Source organism: Anolis carolinensis, chromosome 3 (assembly GCF_035594765.1).
Source record: "Anolis carolinensis isolate JA03-04 chromosome 3, rAnoCar3.1.pri, whole genome shotgun sequence".
In the NCBI taxonomy this organism is placed as follows: domain Eukaryota; kingdom Metazoa; phylum Chordata; class Lepidosauria; order Squamata; family Dactyloidae; genus Anolis; species Anolis carolinensis.
This window is the reverse complement of record NC_085843.1, coordinates 29,532,080-29,551,779: the sequence shown is the minus strand read 5'-3', so window position 1 is coordinate 29,551,779 and position 19,700 is coordinate 29,532,080. Positions and strand designations below refer to the sequence as shown.

At 39.4% G+C, this 19,700-nt stretch overlaps 1 protein-coding gene across 2 annotated transcripts in view; it reads left to right on the top strand.

Annotated features, from left to right (window-relative positions):
• mipep (mitochondrial intermediate peptidase) overlaps nucleotides 1-19,405 on the top strand; it is a 57,212-nt gene extending 37,807 nt beyond the window's left edge. Inside the window, exons 17-19 of one of the 2 annotated variants that reach the window (XM_003219272.4) lie at nucleotides 9,165-9,286; nucleotides 12,758-12,831; nucleotides 19,291-19,405. In XM_003219272.4, the coding sequence (XP_003219320.1) occupies nucleotides 9,165-9,286; nucleotides 12,758-12,831; nucleotides 19,291-19,388 (294 nt within the window). In that variant the 3' untranslated portion in view covers nucleotides 19,389-19,405. Of the gene's footprint in view, nucleotides 1-9,164; nucleotides 9,287-12,757; nucleotides 12,832-12,967; nucleotides 14,347-19,290 lie in introns of those variants that run through there. The other variant, XM_016992653.2, reaches the window with a different exon arrangement.
• The last annotated feature ends 295 nt before the right edge of the window (nucleotides 19,406-19,700 follow it).

The following is a 19,700-nucleotide window of genomic DNA, read 5'->3' as shown; positions in this document are numbered from 1 at the left end:
GAGAAGCAAAAGCTTAAAATTTATTCTCTTGCTCCTTTTCAAAAATTGCCTTCCACACATTGTCATGCACACATCATGACACATGTTAACATGTGTCCTTCCCCGAACAATGGTATGTTCTTGTCACTGTAGAACAGTGGTTCTATATTATTGGACTTGAATTCCTAGAGCTCCAAATGGACAGTGGTCAGAATTCTAGGAGGTGAAATTCAACATTTTCTGACATGACATTACTGAGAGCAATGCAGTGACACAAATATATACAAATCTTCCTGTTTCTTCAACTGGAGTGTGATGAGTGATAGCCATGCGTAATAGAGTCTGCTTTGGTGAGTAGTCTCCAGTCAGCAGATGATTTGGTCAGTTTCAGCACTATGTTACAGTCCATCAGATTGTTGCGTATTGGGGGACAGGATTTGCTGCCCTAAGTGGGCTGCAGATACGTGGTGAGTCATGAGGCATTTAGTGCCTTGTGGTCTTCAACATATGGCTAGCTTGCTGAATTTACAGCTACAGCATGGAATCTTTGCTCCAGTGGTGTTTTGGACCACAACTCATCATCTGGTCATCAACCAAACTGACTGGGCCTTCTGGGAGTTGTAGTCTAGGAATAAATGGAGGGACACATTTCCCCTAATTCCTGGAATATAAACTACAGAGAATGCTTTGTTCTTTGACAAGTTTAGTGTAGGTGTTCTATAAGGTAGGGGTGAGTCAAGTGTGGTTCTCAGAGTCCACACTGCAGCCCGTTTGTATCTCCTCCAGCTCCCCGGTTGGTGGCCAGTCCTACCCACTAGGAGGCCTAATGTTTGTTTGTCCCATTTTCATCCCCTGGACTGTATTTCAATGGGTGGGGAATTTTTTTCAAGACTATAAGTGACTCCACTTTCCATATAATTCTGGTTTTGTTTAGAAAGAGAAAGAGGTTTTCCTCTAACTAAAATAGGCTGGGAGGAAGATTGACAACTAGAGACGATTCTGTAGGCAGAGTTGAACAAATTCCAAGAATAAAGCCTCAAAAAAGTCCTAAGTTACCACTTCAAAACACTTGGGATTTACTTTATATAACTGTTAGCCTACATTTGCCATTGGTGCTTAGAGTGCTTTTCATCTATAATTCAAAAATGTTGGATGTTGTACTTTTTATATAGAAAATAGAAAAGGATCATTTTAAATCAAATGCATGATGTCAACAGTTTGACTCTTTTCATTCAATTTATAAACACAGGAAATTTTTTAAAATAAGAATTTAGAGTCAGTCTTGAGAACATCTCTCAGTTCTGGAATTCTTGTAACTGTTTCAACTAAAGTGGAAAAGCTTTTTGTTTATTCATATTGTATACCCCTAGATTAGCTTTCAACGGTGACATCTGAAAGTACACCGTAAAACTAGATTTTAAGAGACTGTGCAAAGGAAAGGGAAACTTAAATTAATGTGTAACAAACCCTTTTGTGGAATATTCTGTAAATAGTCTGCGGTGCTTACTTTATAGGGGTGGTTTCATAAACTCAACATGGATTTCAAAACCATAACAAAAGTTGGTACTTTGAAATCAGCACATGAATCTTGGGTTTTTGTAAGCCTTTCATTTTTTCCATTTAAACAGGAAAACTACAGAAAATGATCCCAAACCAAATAAAGTTAAAGCTGTAATCCTACCCTCACATACCTAGAAGTAAGTTCTCTTGACCTCAAATGAGCTTTACATTTGAGGAGATAAGTATAAGATTGCACAGGTTAGTTGTGACTAACCAGTCCTATTAATACCAAGGCAAAACTCCCATAAGCCATTGCCCTGTCATTCATATATATATATATATATATATATATATATATATATATATATATATATATATATATATATATATATATATATATATATATATATATATGAATGACAGGGCAATGGCTTATGGGAGTTTTGCCTTAGTGCCTACATACACACACACACACACACACACACACACACACACACATACATATATACACATACACACACATACATACATACACACAGTAGAGTCTCACTTATCCAACATAAATGGGATGGCAGAACGTTGGATAAGCAAATATGTTGGATAATAAGGAGGGATTAAGGAAAAGCCTGTTAAACATAAAATTACATTATTATTTTACAAATTAAGCACCAAAACATGTTTTACAACAAATTTGACAGAAAAAGCAGTTCAGTACACAGCAATGTTATGTAGTAATTACTGTATTTACGAATGTAGCACCAAAACATCACAATGTATTGAAAAGATTGACTAGAAAAACATTGACTACTAAAAAGCAGACTGCAATGGATATTCCAGAATGTTGGATAAGCGAATGTTGGATAAGTGAAACTCTACTGTGTGTGTGTGTGTGTGTGTGTGTATGTATGTTTGTATGTCTCTCTCTCTCTCTCTCTCTCTCTCTCTCTCTCTCTCTCTCTCTCTCTCTCTCTCTCTCTCTAAGACCATATGGAATCTTTCCAGAAACACCTAAGTGGTTAATTGCATGTTAAATTCCTTTCCTCTTTTCTAGTGTAAACTACTGCAAAAATATTTATATCACTTGTCTCGTGGGTTTATTTATGACTTGGTAATAAAAACATAGAAGTGTTATAAACTGAAGCCTTTAGTTTCTTGTTTGACCCACTTTTCAAAATCTCAGGGGTGTTTTTTGTTTTAGCTTTTCTTTTTCATGTTCTTGACTTCAAAATGTCTTTTTCTTGTTTTTTTGGCTGATGCCCTGTGCTTGTGCTTAGTAACCTATGAGTAAGCTCCATGCATACGGTTGTACTATTAAAAGGCTGTAGGAATACCAAATTAGAAGAAAACTCAAAATTAAGACACTTCAATCATGCATTCTGAGACCCTTTCTTACTTATCGGTAATGATTTTCTTGCTTAATTTTTATAGTGCTATTAGCAGGTTTAAGTGTAATTTTTAATATGGAGGCAGGATGAAAGGCAATCAGCAAATATATCACATTTAATCTACTACTAAACATACTTAAATAAAAAGATTGATGTCCCTTGTGTCTGTAGTGAGGCCCACATCCAGGGCTGTGTTTCCACCTAGTCACAGATAGGGTCTTCCTCAAATTAGTCACTCTGAAAATGAAGATCAAAGGAGAATCTTGACCTTTTGTTTCATTGGATAGTTCTGTCTTCTCTGCAGTCATCTCAAGATAATTGTGTGTGTGTGTGTGTGTGTGTGTCTTCAAGTTGCCTGTCAACTTACAGTGTCCCCACACATTTTAGGGTGTTTTTTTAAGGCAGGAAAATATCCAGGGATGGTTTTCCAGTCCCTTCCTCTGAAATATAGTTTTTAGCACCTGGTATTTGTTGGTAGTATTCCATCCAAGTACTAATTAGAGGTGACCCTGTTTAGTCTCCCAGGGTGAGACAGGGTTTGGTGCTTTTAGGGGATAACTGTACTGCAGTTTAATTGGGGATGGGGAGGGGGACTTTTTATTGGGGCCTGAGGCTTTTACTTCTGAGCCTGTTACTTTAGTGGGGTCTTAGGAGGTTTCCTTGGAGATGGGAATGTTTTGGTTAGATCTGCTGTTAGGGAAACAGAAAGTGTTTCTCATGAGAATCTTCCAGGGATTGACTCTGAAAGGAATATGGAGGAGACAGTGACTCTGCCTATAACTCAGTCATTAGTTATAGCCATTAGTTCTAGCTTCGTTCTATCTCCAAAGAGATAGCGCAAAGTAGGGACAACTACATTTTTCCCAGAGGCTGAAAAATGGGTAAGAGTTAGAATTCTTAAGCGATCTGCAACAATGTTAGTTGTGAAATCAACGTTGGATTTTCATGTGTAAAGTCGTCTGTTTTGGGAGCTCTGTTAAGAGTTCTTGCCGTTGATTCTGTCCCTTGCTTTCCTGTTTATGATTAGTGCTTCTCAATTGAATTACAGTTCTTTGTTCAAGTTTTCAAGCCTTTGGAATACAGTTTCTTGTTTTTACCTTTTGGGATTTTAGGATTTATGTTCAGAGTTAGTCATTGTTAATTGTTATGCCCAAGAATATCAAGCTACTTTGAAAATGCTTTTAAAGTGTGGAGTTTGAAAGTACCTTGGTGATTGCCTATTGTGATTATTTTGAAATGACTTTTGAATAGTTGCTTATTCATTTTTGAGCCTGCCTTTTCTATTATATACTCTTTTCTTAATAAACCTCTTACTTATTGTGAAATACCTTTGAACTGTGTGGTGTTTGGATGAAAAGGAGTCACGCAGGTGGCTGGGACACAACAATAATCTTTTAAAAAAATTAAATGGTTTAATATACTTTTAGTCTTTTTATCACCAAAATAAGAGAGAGTAAAACCACATAGCAGGATCTAAACTAGTGTAAGTTATAGCATATAGGCTGTTAGATCCTAAAGACTTTCATAAAAAGTCACGTTTGGCTCTCCAATTCCATAACCAATGTATCTCAGCAAGAAGCCTCTCTCCTATATCCTTCCACAATGTCTTATCCCCACCTGTGCAGCATAGAAGAATACCACTCCAACCGACTCAGTGCTTGAGCAGGTGTAAAGATGAAGGAATGTGTGCATCCTGTTTCCCACAGTGGTCAACCAGATATTTTTGCAAAGGTCATAAGCAGGGCATGAATACAACAGCCTTCTCCTGCTGTTACTTTTCAACAACTAGCAGCTGTTCAAAGACCTCCATATCTTAAGATTCCATTAATTGTGACTTAAAAGCTATCCCAGGGATCCAGCTGCCTTACTTCTATCATGAACGACATGTAAGGATAAGACAAAATTCCTGTATTTAGGATATTTGACACCATACAATAGTTACGGGAATGTGCCGTATTACACATACACCACAATCAAAGTTTCATGAAACTGAAAGCTGTTTGCTTATATAAAAGTGTTATGTAGTTCATTTCACTAAAAGTAAACTGCATTATTCCTTCTGACAGATAAGGGTGTATTTGTATTACAGAATTAATGCAGTTTTACACCGCTTTATCTGCCATGACTCAGTGCTATGGATTTGAGGAAATTGTAGTTCTACAAGGTGTTTAGTCTTCTCTGGCAAAGAGTGCTAGTGCCTCACCAAACCAAAAATACCAGGATTTCATAGCATTAGGGGGCCTTCTCGGCTGTTTGGGCTGGCCTTTGGAGAGACAGCCATTGGATGACCAGCCTCATTATAACTATAATTCTATTCTGAATGTTATTAGGTTCCTTTCACTGGGATATTTTAATCTAATGATTTTATCTTATATTGCTGCTATAGTCCCCCCACCATTGAAGTTGACTGAATTGCATTGGTGGTTGTTTGATATTATTACTATTGATATTATTACTGTTGTTTAAATCTTGGTTTTAACTTGTTTTATCATCTTCTTGTGTTTTAAACTGTGTGTATTGTTAATGTATTTGCGCTGTTACTTTTGTAACATTGTGAGCCGCCCCAAGTCCCCACGGGGAGATGGTGGCGGGGTATAAATAAAGTTTTATTATTATTATTATTATTATTATTATTATTATTATTATTATTATTATTATTGGTCATGGTAGTTAAAGTGGTTTCAATTTGCATTAATTCTACAGTATAGATGCACTCTAAGACTCTGACCCAAAATAGTGTATTATTTCAGTCAGAAAAGCTTGAATTACTATTAATAGTTTAATATCTATTTCTTCTTCAAACAGTAATTTTGGATTTCTAAAATTCCAACACTAACATCTGTAGCACCAAACCCTCCCAAATAGCTTTTTGTTTCAGAAACAAGTACAGATATTTCCTGGTGGTTTATGTAACACTTATAATATCTTTCCCCATTTTTATGACAGTCTGGATTTCATTGTTTGTTCTACTTCTCAGTTCTATTGAAGATAATTGACAAAATATTTGCTCATTAAAATTCCATATGCTGTCAGTTTAAGATTTCTTCCCAAATTCTCATTATTTTATTCCTTGATTAGTGGGCAGTTCAAGGCAGTCAGGAACCATAAGATTAATGGGAAACAATCATCACACTATCTAGCCTCTTGCATTGCAAGGCAAATTGAATCTGGGAGTAGGGGTGCTCCCTGAATAGACAAATGCTTCTCACCAAGATGGTGGGGCCTTTTGAGACTTGAAAATCCTCAGACCAAGAATGTCTATATTAATTTTCACTATTATATGCAGCTGAGCCTTCCTCCGTAAAAAAAATCTTATTGTTTTAACACATGGCAGATCAGAATTTGACTTTGTGGTGCCTGACAGTTTGCTCAATGATTCTATCAAGATCGACGAATGTAGGCTGTTAACAGCTTTAATGTTCTAACCAAACTCTTTAGATAGCATGTGTCTACAGTCTGCATCAAAGGTTTTGTGTGCTAAACAGAATGTAGGGAATTGTACTTACGCTCTTAAAACTTTGTTTTATAATCCTAGAGAATAGCCAATGTGTGTCTTATTTAAGACTCTTGGCCACAAGAAAGCGGCCGGCTTTTTATTTTTTCTAATAAAAACCATGTATGGGGTTTTGGAAAAGCTTCAGACAAGATAATTCTTGGTAGGCTGATGAGGATCAGGCATATTTAACGATTAATTTTATAGATTATCCAGGCACCTTCATTTCTGTCAGTTACACTGCATGAAAAAACAGGCAGGAACATGACCTACACATGGCATGTTATCATAACCCTTGGGCAATGCTGTAGAACACACCACTATTTAATAAAGTTCTGGAATGTTTTCCTACAGCTTTTTCAGGTCTTATTGCATACTTTAGAGGAGTAGATAATGTAGCCGAAGACTTCATCAACTCACTTGCAACTTGGAAACATGACCTTCAGTAAGATGTGTGCTCTGCATATTTGTATATATAGCCCCAGGAGGTGGGGGGGGGGGGGTCCAAAGGGAAATTTGAAACATTAGAAGTTTATTTGAATTGTCAAAAAAGATGAATGACAAAGATCACAAATGATTTTGAAAACTAAATAGAAATGTCAGTGAGAACTACAATTTCATGGATTAGCGAAGACTGCTGTAAATACTATTTAATATCCTCAAGAAATCTCCTTAGTTTAGTGTGGAATTTTATTGTTACATAGCTATGTTTCTCAGGAATCTGTTCTTTGGAAACTCATAGTTATTAATTGACCCATAATCTTCACCTCTCTATTGATTTTATTCTCAACTTTCTTAGAGGTATATCTTAGAGCTGATAAGATGTGTAAAAATATATATTCCTACATCATTGAAAAGATTGATGTACAAGTTCTATAAAGGTTACTGATGTGGTGGGAACTCAGATTCCACTGAAAATATTCTTTCAGAATAATTGGAACTAACTTTTCAGTGTAGGGTGTCATTGTTAAGAACAAGGGATAAAAGTATGTGTTGTGTTGTGCAAAAGATACAAGAATATAACACAACTAAAATTTAATATATTTGTTGAGAACAAATTAAGCTAATTTAGGTAAACTTTCTGCAACCTCCACAGTTGACCATGTCTGTTTTAAAGGCTTTCATTAATGTAGGATGTTTGAAAGAGATCAAATCAACTCTTTCCTCTTGGAGAAAAAACTGAAATTGACAGAAAATCACTTTTTCATACTGTTTTGGTTTGATACGTTGCTACAGCTTGAAATCTTCTTGTGGAGAGAAAAAGCAGGGTAATTATTATTAAACATAATAATAACTTATGGTGAATGATGGAGCTTCAAGACCTTTAGTCATTGACAGTCCTACTTACATCTTGCAAATACCAGATTGTGGCATTATTCGTTGCATCATTCAATTTATAATCATGTCTGTCTCTTACCTGATTTCCTTACACTTTAATGAACATAATTGTTTATTTCAGTATGTCATGTCACTCCATGATGTTTCAAAGTATGATAGCCTCAGTTTACTCATCTTGAGCTCTAGTCAGGATTAAGGTTTCATTTTATTTCAGACTCATATATCTGTCTGTCTTTTTGGTAGTCTGTGATATCTATACATACAACACTCTTCCAGCCTTACATTTAAAATGAGTTGGTTTTATGTTCTGACAGCTTTCTTCAGTTTTCACTACCATAAATAGAATTCAGAAATCTTCTAGCATGGATGATTCTGACATTAATATATAATTATCTTTATACTTGAGAATTTTATCTAGTTCTTTCATAGCTGCCCTTCCAAGTTTTAGTCGTTTTCTAGTTCCTTGACTACGCCATTTTGATTTATAACTGAGCCATGGTATAGGAAATAGTAATGAACCAAGTAATTTTAAATGGCACTTACAAGAATATGCAGGTGTTGCAGAAAATATGTACATAGGAGTGTATTCTGTTACAAATCCCAAGTCAAATTAAATTGCTATAATGTACTGAAAACAAACATCAGAAATGCTGTCTGTAGCCAACATGCCTTGGTTTGGGTATTTTGGATTTACATAAAAAGAAAACCCAGCAGTAACTTCTATCAAGTAACCTCTAAAAATGCACTCCAGCCTTTCTTGCGAATTGGGGAAATCAGAGTACACCACAAGGTTTGTTCAGTATTCCGTTTGTCAATTTCATTGTTCCCACTTTGAATTGAATGGAAACTTGGACAATCTACTGGATCTCATTCTATGAAATCACTTCTCCTTTATTCTGGAGAGATGTTACCAACTTTATTAGAACTATGCAATATGTAGAAGAAAAATCAGATTCATAAAACCCTGTCAGTATATGGATGAGTAGCAATAGAATTACCAGTGATAGCAATCAGCTATGAATACAGAAACAAACCAATGAAGAATATTTTATAGGAGACATCTCATCTATCCCCCAACTTATATTTTGGTAGGTCCTGTTTTAAAAGGTCACAAGAACATGATTGCTGCTGCTGGATTTTTGTTTTTTGTTGTTTTCCGAGGGAGTGGGCGGGCAGATTATTGCAGCCTTATCTTATTTTCCGTATAGGTTACACACAAGTGCAACATTGTGTGTAACCTGTATATGGAAAATAACGTGTGATTTTTTTTTAATCCTTCAAAAAGAAATATTGTGGCTATAACTAAGAATACCTGCATTTTCATATCTGTTGGTCTGTAGTGAATTTTGCATTGTTTATTCTTTGGGAAAATTGATTCCTGCTCCACATCTTTATAAACCATTTAGTTTCAAATGAGACATTCTAACAATTCTCTATCCCCCCTCTCCTCTCCTCTCCCTCACATACAGGCCTGGCAACTCAGATTCAGCCATCTTGTGGGTTATGGTGCCAAATATTATTCCTACCTCATGTCTAGGGCTGTGGCCTCCATGGTATGGAAAAAGTGTTTTGTGCAGGATCCATTCAACAGGTACAAATGTACACAAAGTTAATTTTCATAGTTTCATTTTCCTAGAACAGCAATACTCTCCCTCCCTCCCTCTTTCCTTCCTTCCTTCCCAGCATTTCTGTATCACTTCCAGCCCACAATGACACCTGAGGTGATGGGGCAATAAATCCTATTAAAGCAACAGAAGATATTAAAGTAATTTTAGATATTCTTTAAAAACATTGAAAAGTAGTCTAAAAACAGTCCTCAAGTCCAAGTTTGAAACTGTTAAAACCAGCAATTTCAACTATTGAATGCCATGCAGAGCAGCATTTTTCTGGAAGGTTAGAAGAGACGGAGTCAGTCTTCCCTTTGGTAGAGAGCTTTGAAATCATGGCATTGCTACAGAGAAAGCCCTGTGACATATACCCACCAACCAAACTTTGTGAGGTGTTGGGGCATGCAACAGGGCCTCCTCTGAAGATCCCAGATTTCCAGCAGATTCAAATGGGAGAAGGCAATTTTGAGTTGTTTAGGGCTTTGCAAGTCAACACTAGCACTTTTAATTGAGGTCAGAAGCAAATTAGGAGCCAGTGTAGTTCTTGCAGGACCAGTATTATGTGGGCTCTGAAATGCACACCTATAGGGCTGCAGTATTTTTATACTCACTGCAGCTTCTGAACACTTTTGACAGTTAAAAAAGGCAGAGAACAATAATCATTTGATGGAGGCAGTTGTAGGCTTAGCCTGTCTCTCAATAACCGCCTCACTTTCAAACAAAGGATAACTTCGTTTGAAACTTTATTGAAAAGGCAGCAAAAGCAGTACTACAATGCATTAAGGGTTAGCATCAATTTCACTACTTTATAAAGACATTTTGTCAAGAGTCAGACGCCAATTAGCGAACAAAAATAGAGTTTATTCAGCAGATAAGCCAAAAAGTAATGTTAACACAGAAAAAACCTTGAAACACTTCACTATCAGTGCTACAAGGGCAGTTCAAACAAAAATATAATTCAGCAACACAAGCAGGTAAAAACCAAGCTAAACGAACTTAGTGCAAACTGCACTTTCTGAGTCCAAGCCCTGCCAGCCGGCTCTGTAGTTTTCAAAGGAACAGTTCCCAAAAGAAAACACCAAATTGGTCAGGAAACAAACAAACAAACCAAGAATGCAGTAGACTGCTTCCACAATGTGGATAAAGCCGAAGGCTCCAAAAGGATGGTGAAAAGACGTCGTCCGGGATTCCAAGATCAGGTCAGGAGATAACAGCGGTGTCCAAAGAGCAAGCCAGGAGTCAAAAGCCGATAGTAGTAATCAATCACAGGGCAAAGGCAGTAACAAGGTCAAATTCCGATCCAAGGTCTGAAGAGGGTGCAGTCATCCGAAACAGGTCCACGATAAGACACAGCGAGAGCCAAGCTAGGTGATAACAGCAGATTCAAATCATAGTCCAGGTCCAGTCTTCATGGAAACACAGAGATCCCAATGGCGCCTCAGCAACACCTTGCCACACGCAAAGTGCAGTGGCCAAACATTCCCATTTTATTCCCCTTCCTCCTGGGTGACCAAACACTCACACCCAAACACCAGGTGTCCCAAATCTACTCGGAGTCTGAACTCCACACAGCTAGAGCTCGTGGATCTGGAGTACCTAGCAATTTGTCGGAGTCCCAATCATCCTGCCCACACTTAGCCCCATGAACACTTAAAGAACCATCCTCCCTTCTCCAAGCATCCCAATTGGGATCAGCTCCTGCAGAAACCCCAGGTTCAGAAGTATCCATAGGCCCCAAATCCCCAGACATCTCCGGTGGCTGTGCCCATTCAGTGCCCGCTTCCCCAGCCACCACCTGTTCCTCAGCATCCATCTCCCCATCTGAATCTTCCTCAGAAGATCCCCCATATAACTCTCTAAGACGCTTCCTGCGCAACTCCTCCAGTGAACCCTCATCATGAGGGTTTTTTCTTCCTCTTCGAATTCCATCACCAACAACCATAATCCCCGAAGGCGCAGTCACAACACATTTTATTTCAAAATGTGCACGGTAATATGTTAATTGGTTAACAAAATTTCTACTGTTACATTTGCCTGCCAAAAACATAATTCTCTAAAAACATTACATTACGTCTATTAACACTGTCTTCCCCCCTGGGAAACCAACCTGGTAGCATCTCTCCTCAGCTCCTTCCTCCCTCATTCCCATCCTCTTATCAATCCAGTTGCATAGAAAACTTTTGATTCTTCCCATAATCTAATGGCACTCTAACTCTCACTTGCCAATTAACTTACTAATTTTTATATTCAGCAATAGTAATACATTCAGTGTTATTTTACGTTGACACTTTTTGATATACTTTAGCAAATCCTTTCTCCCAAATTTCGCTCTTTATGGCAGGCCCATAATTGGGGTCCTGACATTTGCTTCATTTTATAGTTACAATTTCACCTCATTCTCCATGTCCAAGTATCTAGGCATAGGAATAAGTGTAGGTATTAGGGAAAGAAGAAGCCTTAAACTTCAGTCATATGTGCATTCACACATATGGGACATCAGGGACATAAATTTAGCAGTTTGAAACAGTGCCACCACCTTTGTTTTCCTTCCTCCTTTTGTTTGTTTTAAATAGAAACAAGCCTTTATATCTGCTTTCGTGTTGACATGTGCAGTTTATGAAGCAGTGGACTCGTGAATTGAAATTAACAGGATTATCAGTGTCTAGAGATGGTATTTTTGTTATTTCATTATCACTGTTTTAAAACTGCTGGTTATTAAAAAGTATTGTATAATGGCTTTTGCTAGCATAGTGTGCCTGTATGTGTGTGCCTGTGTAAAATAAAGGCATTCATAATACGTGTAAATTGGTGCTATTATGACAGACCATTTTATGGTCATCCATCACTGCACTGCCATGACCACAAAAGCTGCAGGTGCTAAAATTTCCATTTAATTAACTGTTAATGTCATAGAAATATATAGGATAAAAAGGCTTCTTTCACTTCTAATCTCAAAGAAACATAAGCATAGCTTATTCCATCGAGCCCATCACTGTACTCCTGATGAGTTACTTTCTCCATTTTGATGCAAAATACTTCAAATAAATTAGAGCTTCAAACAGAGGATTATATGGGGAGCTGGAGAGCTTCCTGCATCTGAAGGTATGAAGCACATGCATGAGACCCCGCTTCTTGCTATGACAACTGAAAGATCTGTGCCTGCTTATGTGTTTTCCAGACTGGAGGCAGATTGAAATTCCATGACATTACTCTTAAATTAACATGGGGACTTGCACCTGCCTGGATGCCTATCTGCTTACAGAAATGCATTTCCCATATAATGATGTATGTGTAATCATCAGTTTTAATGCTATTAACCCATTGATGTCACATAGAGAATTTCCTGTTCATGAATAACTTCAAATTGCTTTAACTAATACCACATTTAAGGTGCCAGACTTCATTAGACCTCTATTACAGGTGACTGTAAATAATAATACCATTTCTTCCTTCAGAGCAATGGGTGAGAATTATCGCAGAGAAATGCTGGCACATGGAGGTGGAAAAGAGCCCATACTCATGGTTCAAGGTAATATCAATGTTGTCACTGCTTGATTTCTTCTGATCACTTTTCTCCACTTTTCATTTGGACAAAGATTACCACTTTTGCTATAAAGCCAACTGCAAGTTAAACCTACCAATATCACCTTCCATTTTCATTTTAGATTATGCTAGCGAATATATATGCCACAAGCTTGGAGGAACTGCAAAGTGCGGCTAAATGCACTTCTTTATGAAAAAGTCCTCCCTCCCCCCCACCGCGCCAGCGGGACGCCACGTAGCATCTGAGCCACCTGCTCCATCAAGGGGTGTAGCAGCAGACCTCACCTAGCTGCCTGAACTCACGCAGGCACACAAAAGGAAGCATGCCAAGTGCTCACAAACCTCATCTACTAAGAATGCTGCAGGGGGCAGCAACAAGAAGAAGGCGCCTTCCACGGAGGCCTCCTTTGCCACAACTCCGGTGCTGGCTGCGTTGCCTGCACAGTCACAGAGCTTGCCCGCAGACCTCCAGCCGCCTGCTCAGGAGGAACTTTGTAGGTGCACCTGGCAGTTGCAATGCAACCTGGACATGGGGGTGTGGCCGTGCTCCCTTTCATGGAGACAGCCCACTTACCGCTCACCCTGCAAGATACCATCCCTGCCACACACTCTATAGCTGTGGCAGAGCTAGACACCGGTGCCTCAGGCTCGGAGATGGGCTTACTGTTGCCACCCATATTGTCTGCTTTGGACGATAGACACTGCTTTTGCTGGTCACCCTCCTGGTGCTCCTCAGTTGGAGGAGCTATCGCTCCAACCCAAGGAGCCAGTCCCTGGCGCAGCGTTCTAATAATCTCACTCACAGAGCCCAGGGTGTTACAGCCGGGGGTACCTGATATCACCCCCAGGGCAGTACTGGTACTGTGAGTACTCCCCAACTCACTGTGACCGGAGGCATCCCTGTCATGAACCTTACTATTGTGAGTTCATCCATCGCTCCCCTGGGAGTCGAGCTTATTTCTTTGGACCTATAGATGACCACTGCAGAGTGGACAACTAGCACCTCCTCAAGCTCGCCAGCCCCCACTTGCGGCTACCCTCTCTCTTTGTCCTGTACAAATACTCTCCTGTACAAAGGAGAGTCTGACTCAGCATCAACATCTTCAACTGCCATAGTCAATGATCACAAACCAGAGGGAGCGTAGAGCCTGTCCCTGGGGACGACATTGGGGTTTTTTCAGCCCTTATGATCCGACTGACTCAGGCATTAAATTTACCTACACTATGGTCAGTGGTAAAGAAAAACAGTGAAAGATGTGACCTAAAACATCTGATTGGCCAAACGTTCCCCATCATCCTATAGAAAACACTAAATATGGGAGCTGTTTGCAGTTGCTCCTGGATATTTTGATTGTGAAAATTATAACCGGTTTTAACCGGATGTTATATTTTTATTGAAGATTCATCTGAATTTTATAATACTTTAATGCTTTAGTTGTTTTATGCTGTAGCTGTAAGCAGCAGTAACCACTAATAATTAAAATGAATAGAACCAAAACAAGACATTTCAAGAGAACAATTTTTTGCAAGAGTATCTCAGTGTTCAATTGTTTGTGATTGAAACCATTTCCAGAAAAGGTGTGGTCAGCCCAAGTATTGAAGGTGTAGTACTTCAAAGAGATGATCTCTGAAGTTGCCTTAGGCTTGGGAGGGACTGAGTTGGAATCATACTCAGGCTATACTTGTAAAATAAGTTCACAACTTTAAAAATGGCAGCTGGCTTTGTTAGATCTCCTTTAGAACTCAATAGCTATGTATTTTGTTTTATATCCCATACTTTCAACTTTATAGTTATAAGAGATTATTGGTATTATTATTTGATCCTTGGGTTCTTCATCCTTAGGGTGTGTGAACATTTGCGTGGTAAAGCTTTGATCAGTTTGACTTTGTGTTTGAAGTTTTTAGTCCAGTTTTCCACATGTGACTACAGTGTGGACTACTATTTCCTCTGCATTTCTTTCATGTGGGAGGTAATCATGGAATATTCTTAATGTGTCATTTCAAGTTTTGAAATGTTTGAGCAAGTGATGGGATCTCTCAGTGCATAAAACAAAAGCCTAGGTGGCCCAGAGCTTTAAAAAAGAACCTAACAGGGGCAAAAGGGAAAGGGGGTGGAAGTAATTGTTATGCTAAATACCTCTTAGTACCTTTTGTCCTCCTTCTGTAAATTGTAATGTGATTATCACAAGGGTTCTGACTATGGTGTTTCATCAGAACTTAGCCCCCCCCCCCCCCAATTCTTACTGGTTCTCAATTCCTCTTGTGGTATGTACCACTTTGCTGGTTCAAATGCTGACCCTCCCCCTCAAATTTGCTTTTTATTTCCTGAATGAAATGGGGGGGGGGGCATTAGTTTTGGAGAAAACCTGAAAAGTGTGTATGAGTTGGGGAGGGGAACAGTCATGAAAGCAAAACCTTGATTGCCTAGCTGTAATCAGGTTACTTCCTTCATAACTCTAATTCATATATACAAGGGTGAGTCAAAAATTATCTGACCAAGATTATGGCAACTAGACTGATTGATAACTGGCAAATAGAGGGAGAAAACGTGGAGGCAGTGACAGACTTCATATCTCTAGGCGTGAAGATCACTGCAGATGCAGATTGCAGCCAGGAAATCAAAAGACGTCTACTTCTTGGGAGGAGAGCAATGGCCAACCTCGATAAAATAGTGAAGAGTATAGACATCAAACTGGCAGCAAAGGTCCACGTAGTTAAAGCAATAGTATTCCCCATAGTAACCTGTGGATGCGAGAGCTGGACCATAAGGAAGGCTGAGTGAAGGAAGATAGATGCTTTTGAATTGTGGTGTTGGAGAAAAATTCTGAGAATCTCTTGGACCGCAAGAAGATCCAACCAGTCCATCCTCCAGGAAATAATGCCCGGCTGCTCATTGGAGGGAAGGATATTAGAGGCAAAGCTGAAGTACTTTGGCCACATCATGAGAAGACAGGAAAGCTTGGAGAAGATCATGATGCTGGGGAAAATGGAAGAACAAAGGAAGAGAGGCGACCAAAGGCAAGATGGATGGATTGTATCCTTGAAGTGACTGGCTTGACCTTGAAGGAACTGGGGGCAGTGATGGCCGACAGGAAGCTCTGGCGTTGGCTGGTCCATGAAGTCACAAAAAGTCGGAAGTGACTAAACAAACAACAACGACAAAAAGGACAGGAACAAAATCCCAGAATATATTTAACTGAAACGGTGCCTCTCTCAGGTTAGGTAGCTATTCCTATACATTTATTCTGCCAATAAATAAATGTTATTTCAGTACCCTTTTAATAAGGTACCCCAGAGTTGGACTCGACTAGACTTAATGTCAAGGGGAAACCTTTACCTTTACTTAAAAACAATTAAAGGCACATAATACAACTCCTTGTACCCTATTAAATCCAACATGGAAGACACAAGTCCTAAGGGGCTACCATGGCCACTCCAAATTCCAGTTCTGACAGGTTTATAGCTATTTTTGAACTTCTGATGTTAGTCATTGAAAGACAAAGCCTAAGATTTCTGAATCTTGACTCATGTCTTGGATACAAGTCAGAGCAGACTAGATCTAAATGGATATAAGCAGAAATTGTCATTTTCCAAAACAATTAATTGCTGGCTGAACCAAATCTTGTGGTCAGTGTACAGCCCAGTAATGAGCATAGCTAAATATTCAGAATGCTTTGTACACTACCTTTGATGATGAAAGTATTGGAATATATTTTAATTCTCTTCTTTTATTAGTCCTTTCCCTTTTTAAAATTTGAACCACTCCAACTTTCTTTTGGGCTTTCTTGTTGTCACTTGCAAAGCACATATTTTAGACTTAATTAAAATCATGATGTGATCTAAGAGGCTAGTAAGGAGCTCTTTTTAGAAACAGTTATAGATTGCCTCAAGATCTGGACCCTTTCTCTTCCTGCTGAGGTGTATGATCTTTGGAACTATTACTGTATATGCAAAAAACCTAATCAAACTAGTTGATTCTTGCAGAAACTTATTAAAGTGCTCAGCTAGATTTAGTTACTCTAAATGCTGCTGAAGCAGCATCTATTATTATTATCATCATCATCATCATCATTATTAGCTGGTATCCTAGATTGGCGGCTTTCTTACATCGCTGTAGTGTCTCCTGGTTTGACCCCCACAATTGGGCAATGAAAATCTGTTCACCTTTCGATTTGAACTCCAGAAAGATGTTTCTACATTCTTTTCATAAGCAAGCAGGGCTGCAACAAGGACTTCCAATAGGGGCCTGGCTTCTGATTATTGCCACATAGCTTTCTGGCAGAAAAGCGTGGTCCTCCATTCCATCTGATCAGAAAATGAATGGATCCTTTGCCTGATGCAGTTGCTAGCTTTTAAGGTCAGCTGAAGTGGCATTTAGGTTTAGGGTACTGAATACAGATCAGCTATGGACCCGATTATACATCTGTAACTGCACTACAGTAGAGTCTAGCTTATCCAGCCTTCGCTTATCCAATGTTCTGGATTATCCAATGCAGTCTGCCTCCTGCCCAGATCCACTCCTAAATAGATCATATCATCCTAAAATGTATCTCCCTTTTCACTGGAGAGCTGTCAAGGACAGAACGCCACAAGATTCAAAGTAACAGAGTTTATTAGATTACAGAACTCAAAAATGCCCGTAAAAACACAAGGGCCAGGCAATTTTTGCCTTTAGGAGCAAAAAGGGGACAAAAGTAAATGTTCAAAAGATAAACCGGATTAAACCGGAGTTTAATCCGGGTAAAAACAAACTGCTTGCTTCAGCCTAGGTATTAACAGAACGAAAGCCAAGGAACAAAAAGATACAAAGAATGCAACTAATTGGCAGCAGATTCCTCTCTGCTGCCAGCACTGTGCTTAGAGTAACTTGCGTCGCTCCCACACACACACAGTAGACAGGATCTCCAACACGAGCAATTCAGCCAAGGATTGTAGAAGTAGAGTAGACCAGTTCCGTTCCGTAGATCAAAGCCAGAAGCAGACGTTTGTAGTTTTTCCAAGTCCAAGAAGGGGGGGAAGACAAGCCGTGGTCAGTTCAGTCCGGGTTCTCAAAGCAGGAGATGGCGTCCGTCAGAAAGACGACGGAAGGTCAAGCTAATAAGAGTAAGCACAGGTTTGCACAAACAAATGCCCACACAATCCCTCCCGCCGTCTGACCCTGGATTCCAATCAACTTACGTCTCAGCACAGGAAAGTACACAAGTCTTCAGGGAAGCGTCCCACACACACACGGATCCCAAGCGTTTGCCCAGATTACCTTGCCTGACGCAATTTGCAATTGCTCCCAAGCCCCATTTTATGCCAGTTACAAATCTTCATCACTGTCAGCTGTCCTCCTTAACCCGGGCGTTTCCTCATCACTTTCCTCGTCAGAGCTGGAACACCTCTGACTACGCCCAACAGCATCTCCAGCTGTGGATCCCGTCCCATCCCTCCAGCTAAGCCATGGGTCTAATCCTGAAGGTCCCCATTCATCTTCTGCCCCATCATGGCCAGTGGCCCCCAATTCCTCCCTTACCCGAGTCCAATCCATCTCATCCTCCTCTGAGCTAACCAGCCCCTCCTCCATTCTCTCCGTAAACCCTTCGAAAGATTCTTCGTCAGATGGTGCTGCAAATATGTCTCGCAGTCTTTTTCTCTCTCGCTCCTCGAGAGTATCTGACTCCCGAGGAGTCTTACGCCCACGTCTGTCAGTAACAGAGCCATGAGGCTCAATCATAACAAGAGCAGTGTTGCAAATTTAATATTAAGTTCCTGATACATGAAAAATACATACTGTATTTATGTATCTTTAAATGTATATTCTTCTAGTGGGAATGTATGTTCCAGAGAACACATATGCACATACTACAGGGTGGAGGTAGTCATGACCCTGAACTTTGGGTTTCTAACTAAAGCTTCTGCAGCAGATTTGATTTCATACAGCAGACTGTTCTTAGCTGGCATTTCTAAGAGCTGGCTTAGTCCTGAAGTTGGGGCTTCAAAAGAGCTGGCTAAGCTCAAAGCAAGCCTCACATGCCATGCATCATCTCAGCTGACATAGTGAGTGAAGGACACATAGAGGAGCTGCCAGTTCAGACTTTTGTCTTCAACAGCATTGGGGCCAGGGATGTAGGATGCAATAAAGCATTGAGGTGAAATGATTTGATGCTGGAATATTGCTAGAGTGATGGGGAAACCGAAATAGAAATGGTAATAATAAGACCATATGATATATTTTATGCAAGATACTTGGGTTTGTTTCAAGCTGTGTGCATTTTGTAACATTGCATTTTAAGAAAGGTAGATGAAAGTAGATGTTTATGTAATTTCTGAATCAGTTTCCCAATAATCAGAGTCTTTTTTTTTGGTGGAGGGTCGTGATGCTGATTTTTATCTCCCAAATTGCAGTCATTTTAGGGCTGTGCAAAATGTCTTGACCATCTCCCTGTGTTATTTTCCTTAGGTATGCTTCAGAAATATCCATCACTAGAAGATTTTGTGGATGCCCTTGTTTCAGACTTAGATCAAGACTTTGAAACATTCTTTATGGATTCTGAATAAAACAGAAGAAAATTAAATATTCTGGTGAAGAATTTTATATATAATAGTGTACATAAAACACCTGTGGATTATATTGCTAAATAAGGAATTATCCCCTCCCTGAGTAAAAGGCAAGAGTTTAATCTGTCCCGGTGAAGCCACATGAAGCACTGACGCCCCCCCCCCCCGCCCCCTTTACTTTGTCCATCACAATTCAGCGTCTGCCCTTTTTGAGTGCCTGAGTGGGAAAATTGTGGCAATACTCATGGGTAACTGGCCCCATGAGGAAGCACTGGCCCTTTCTCCTCTACAAAATGGCCCTTGACCTATTCA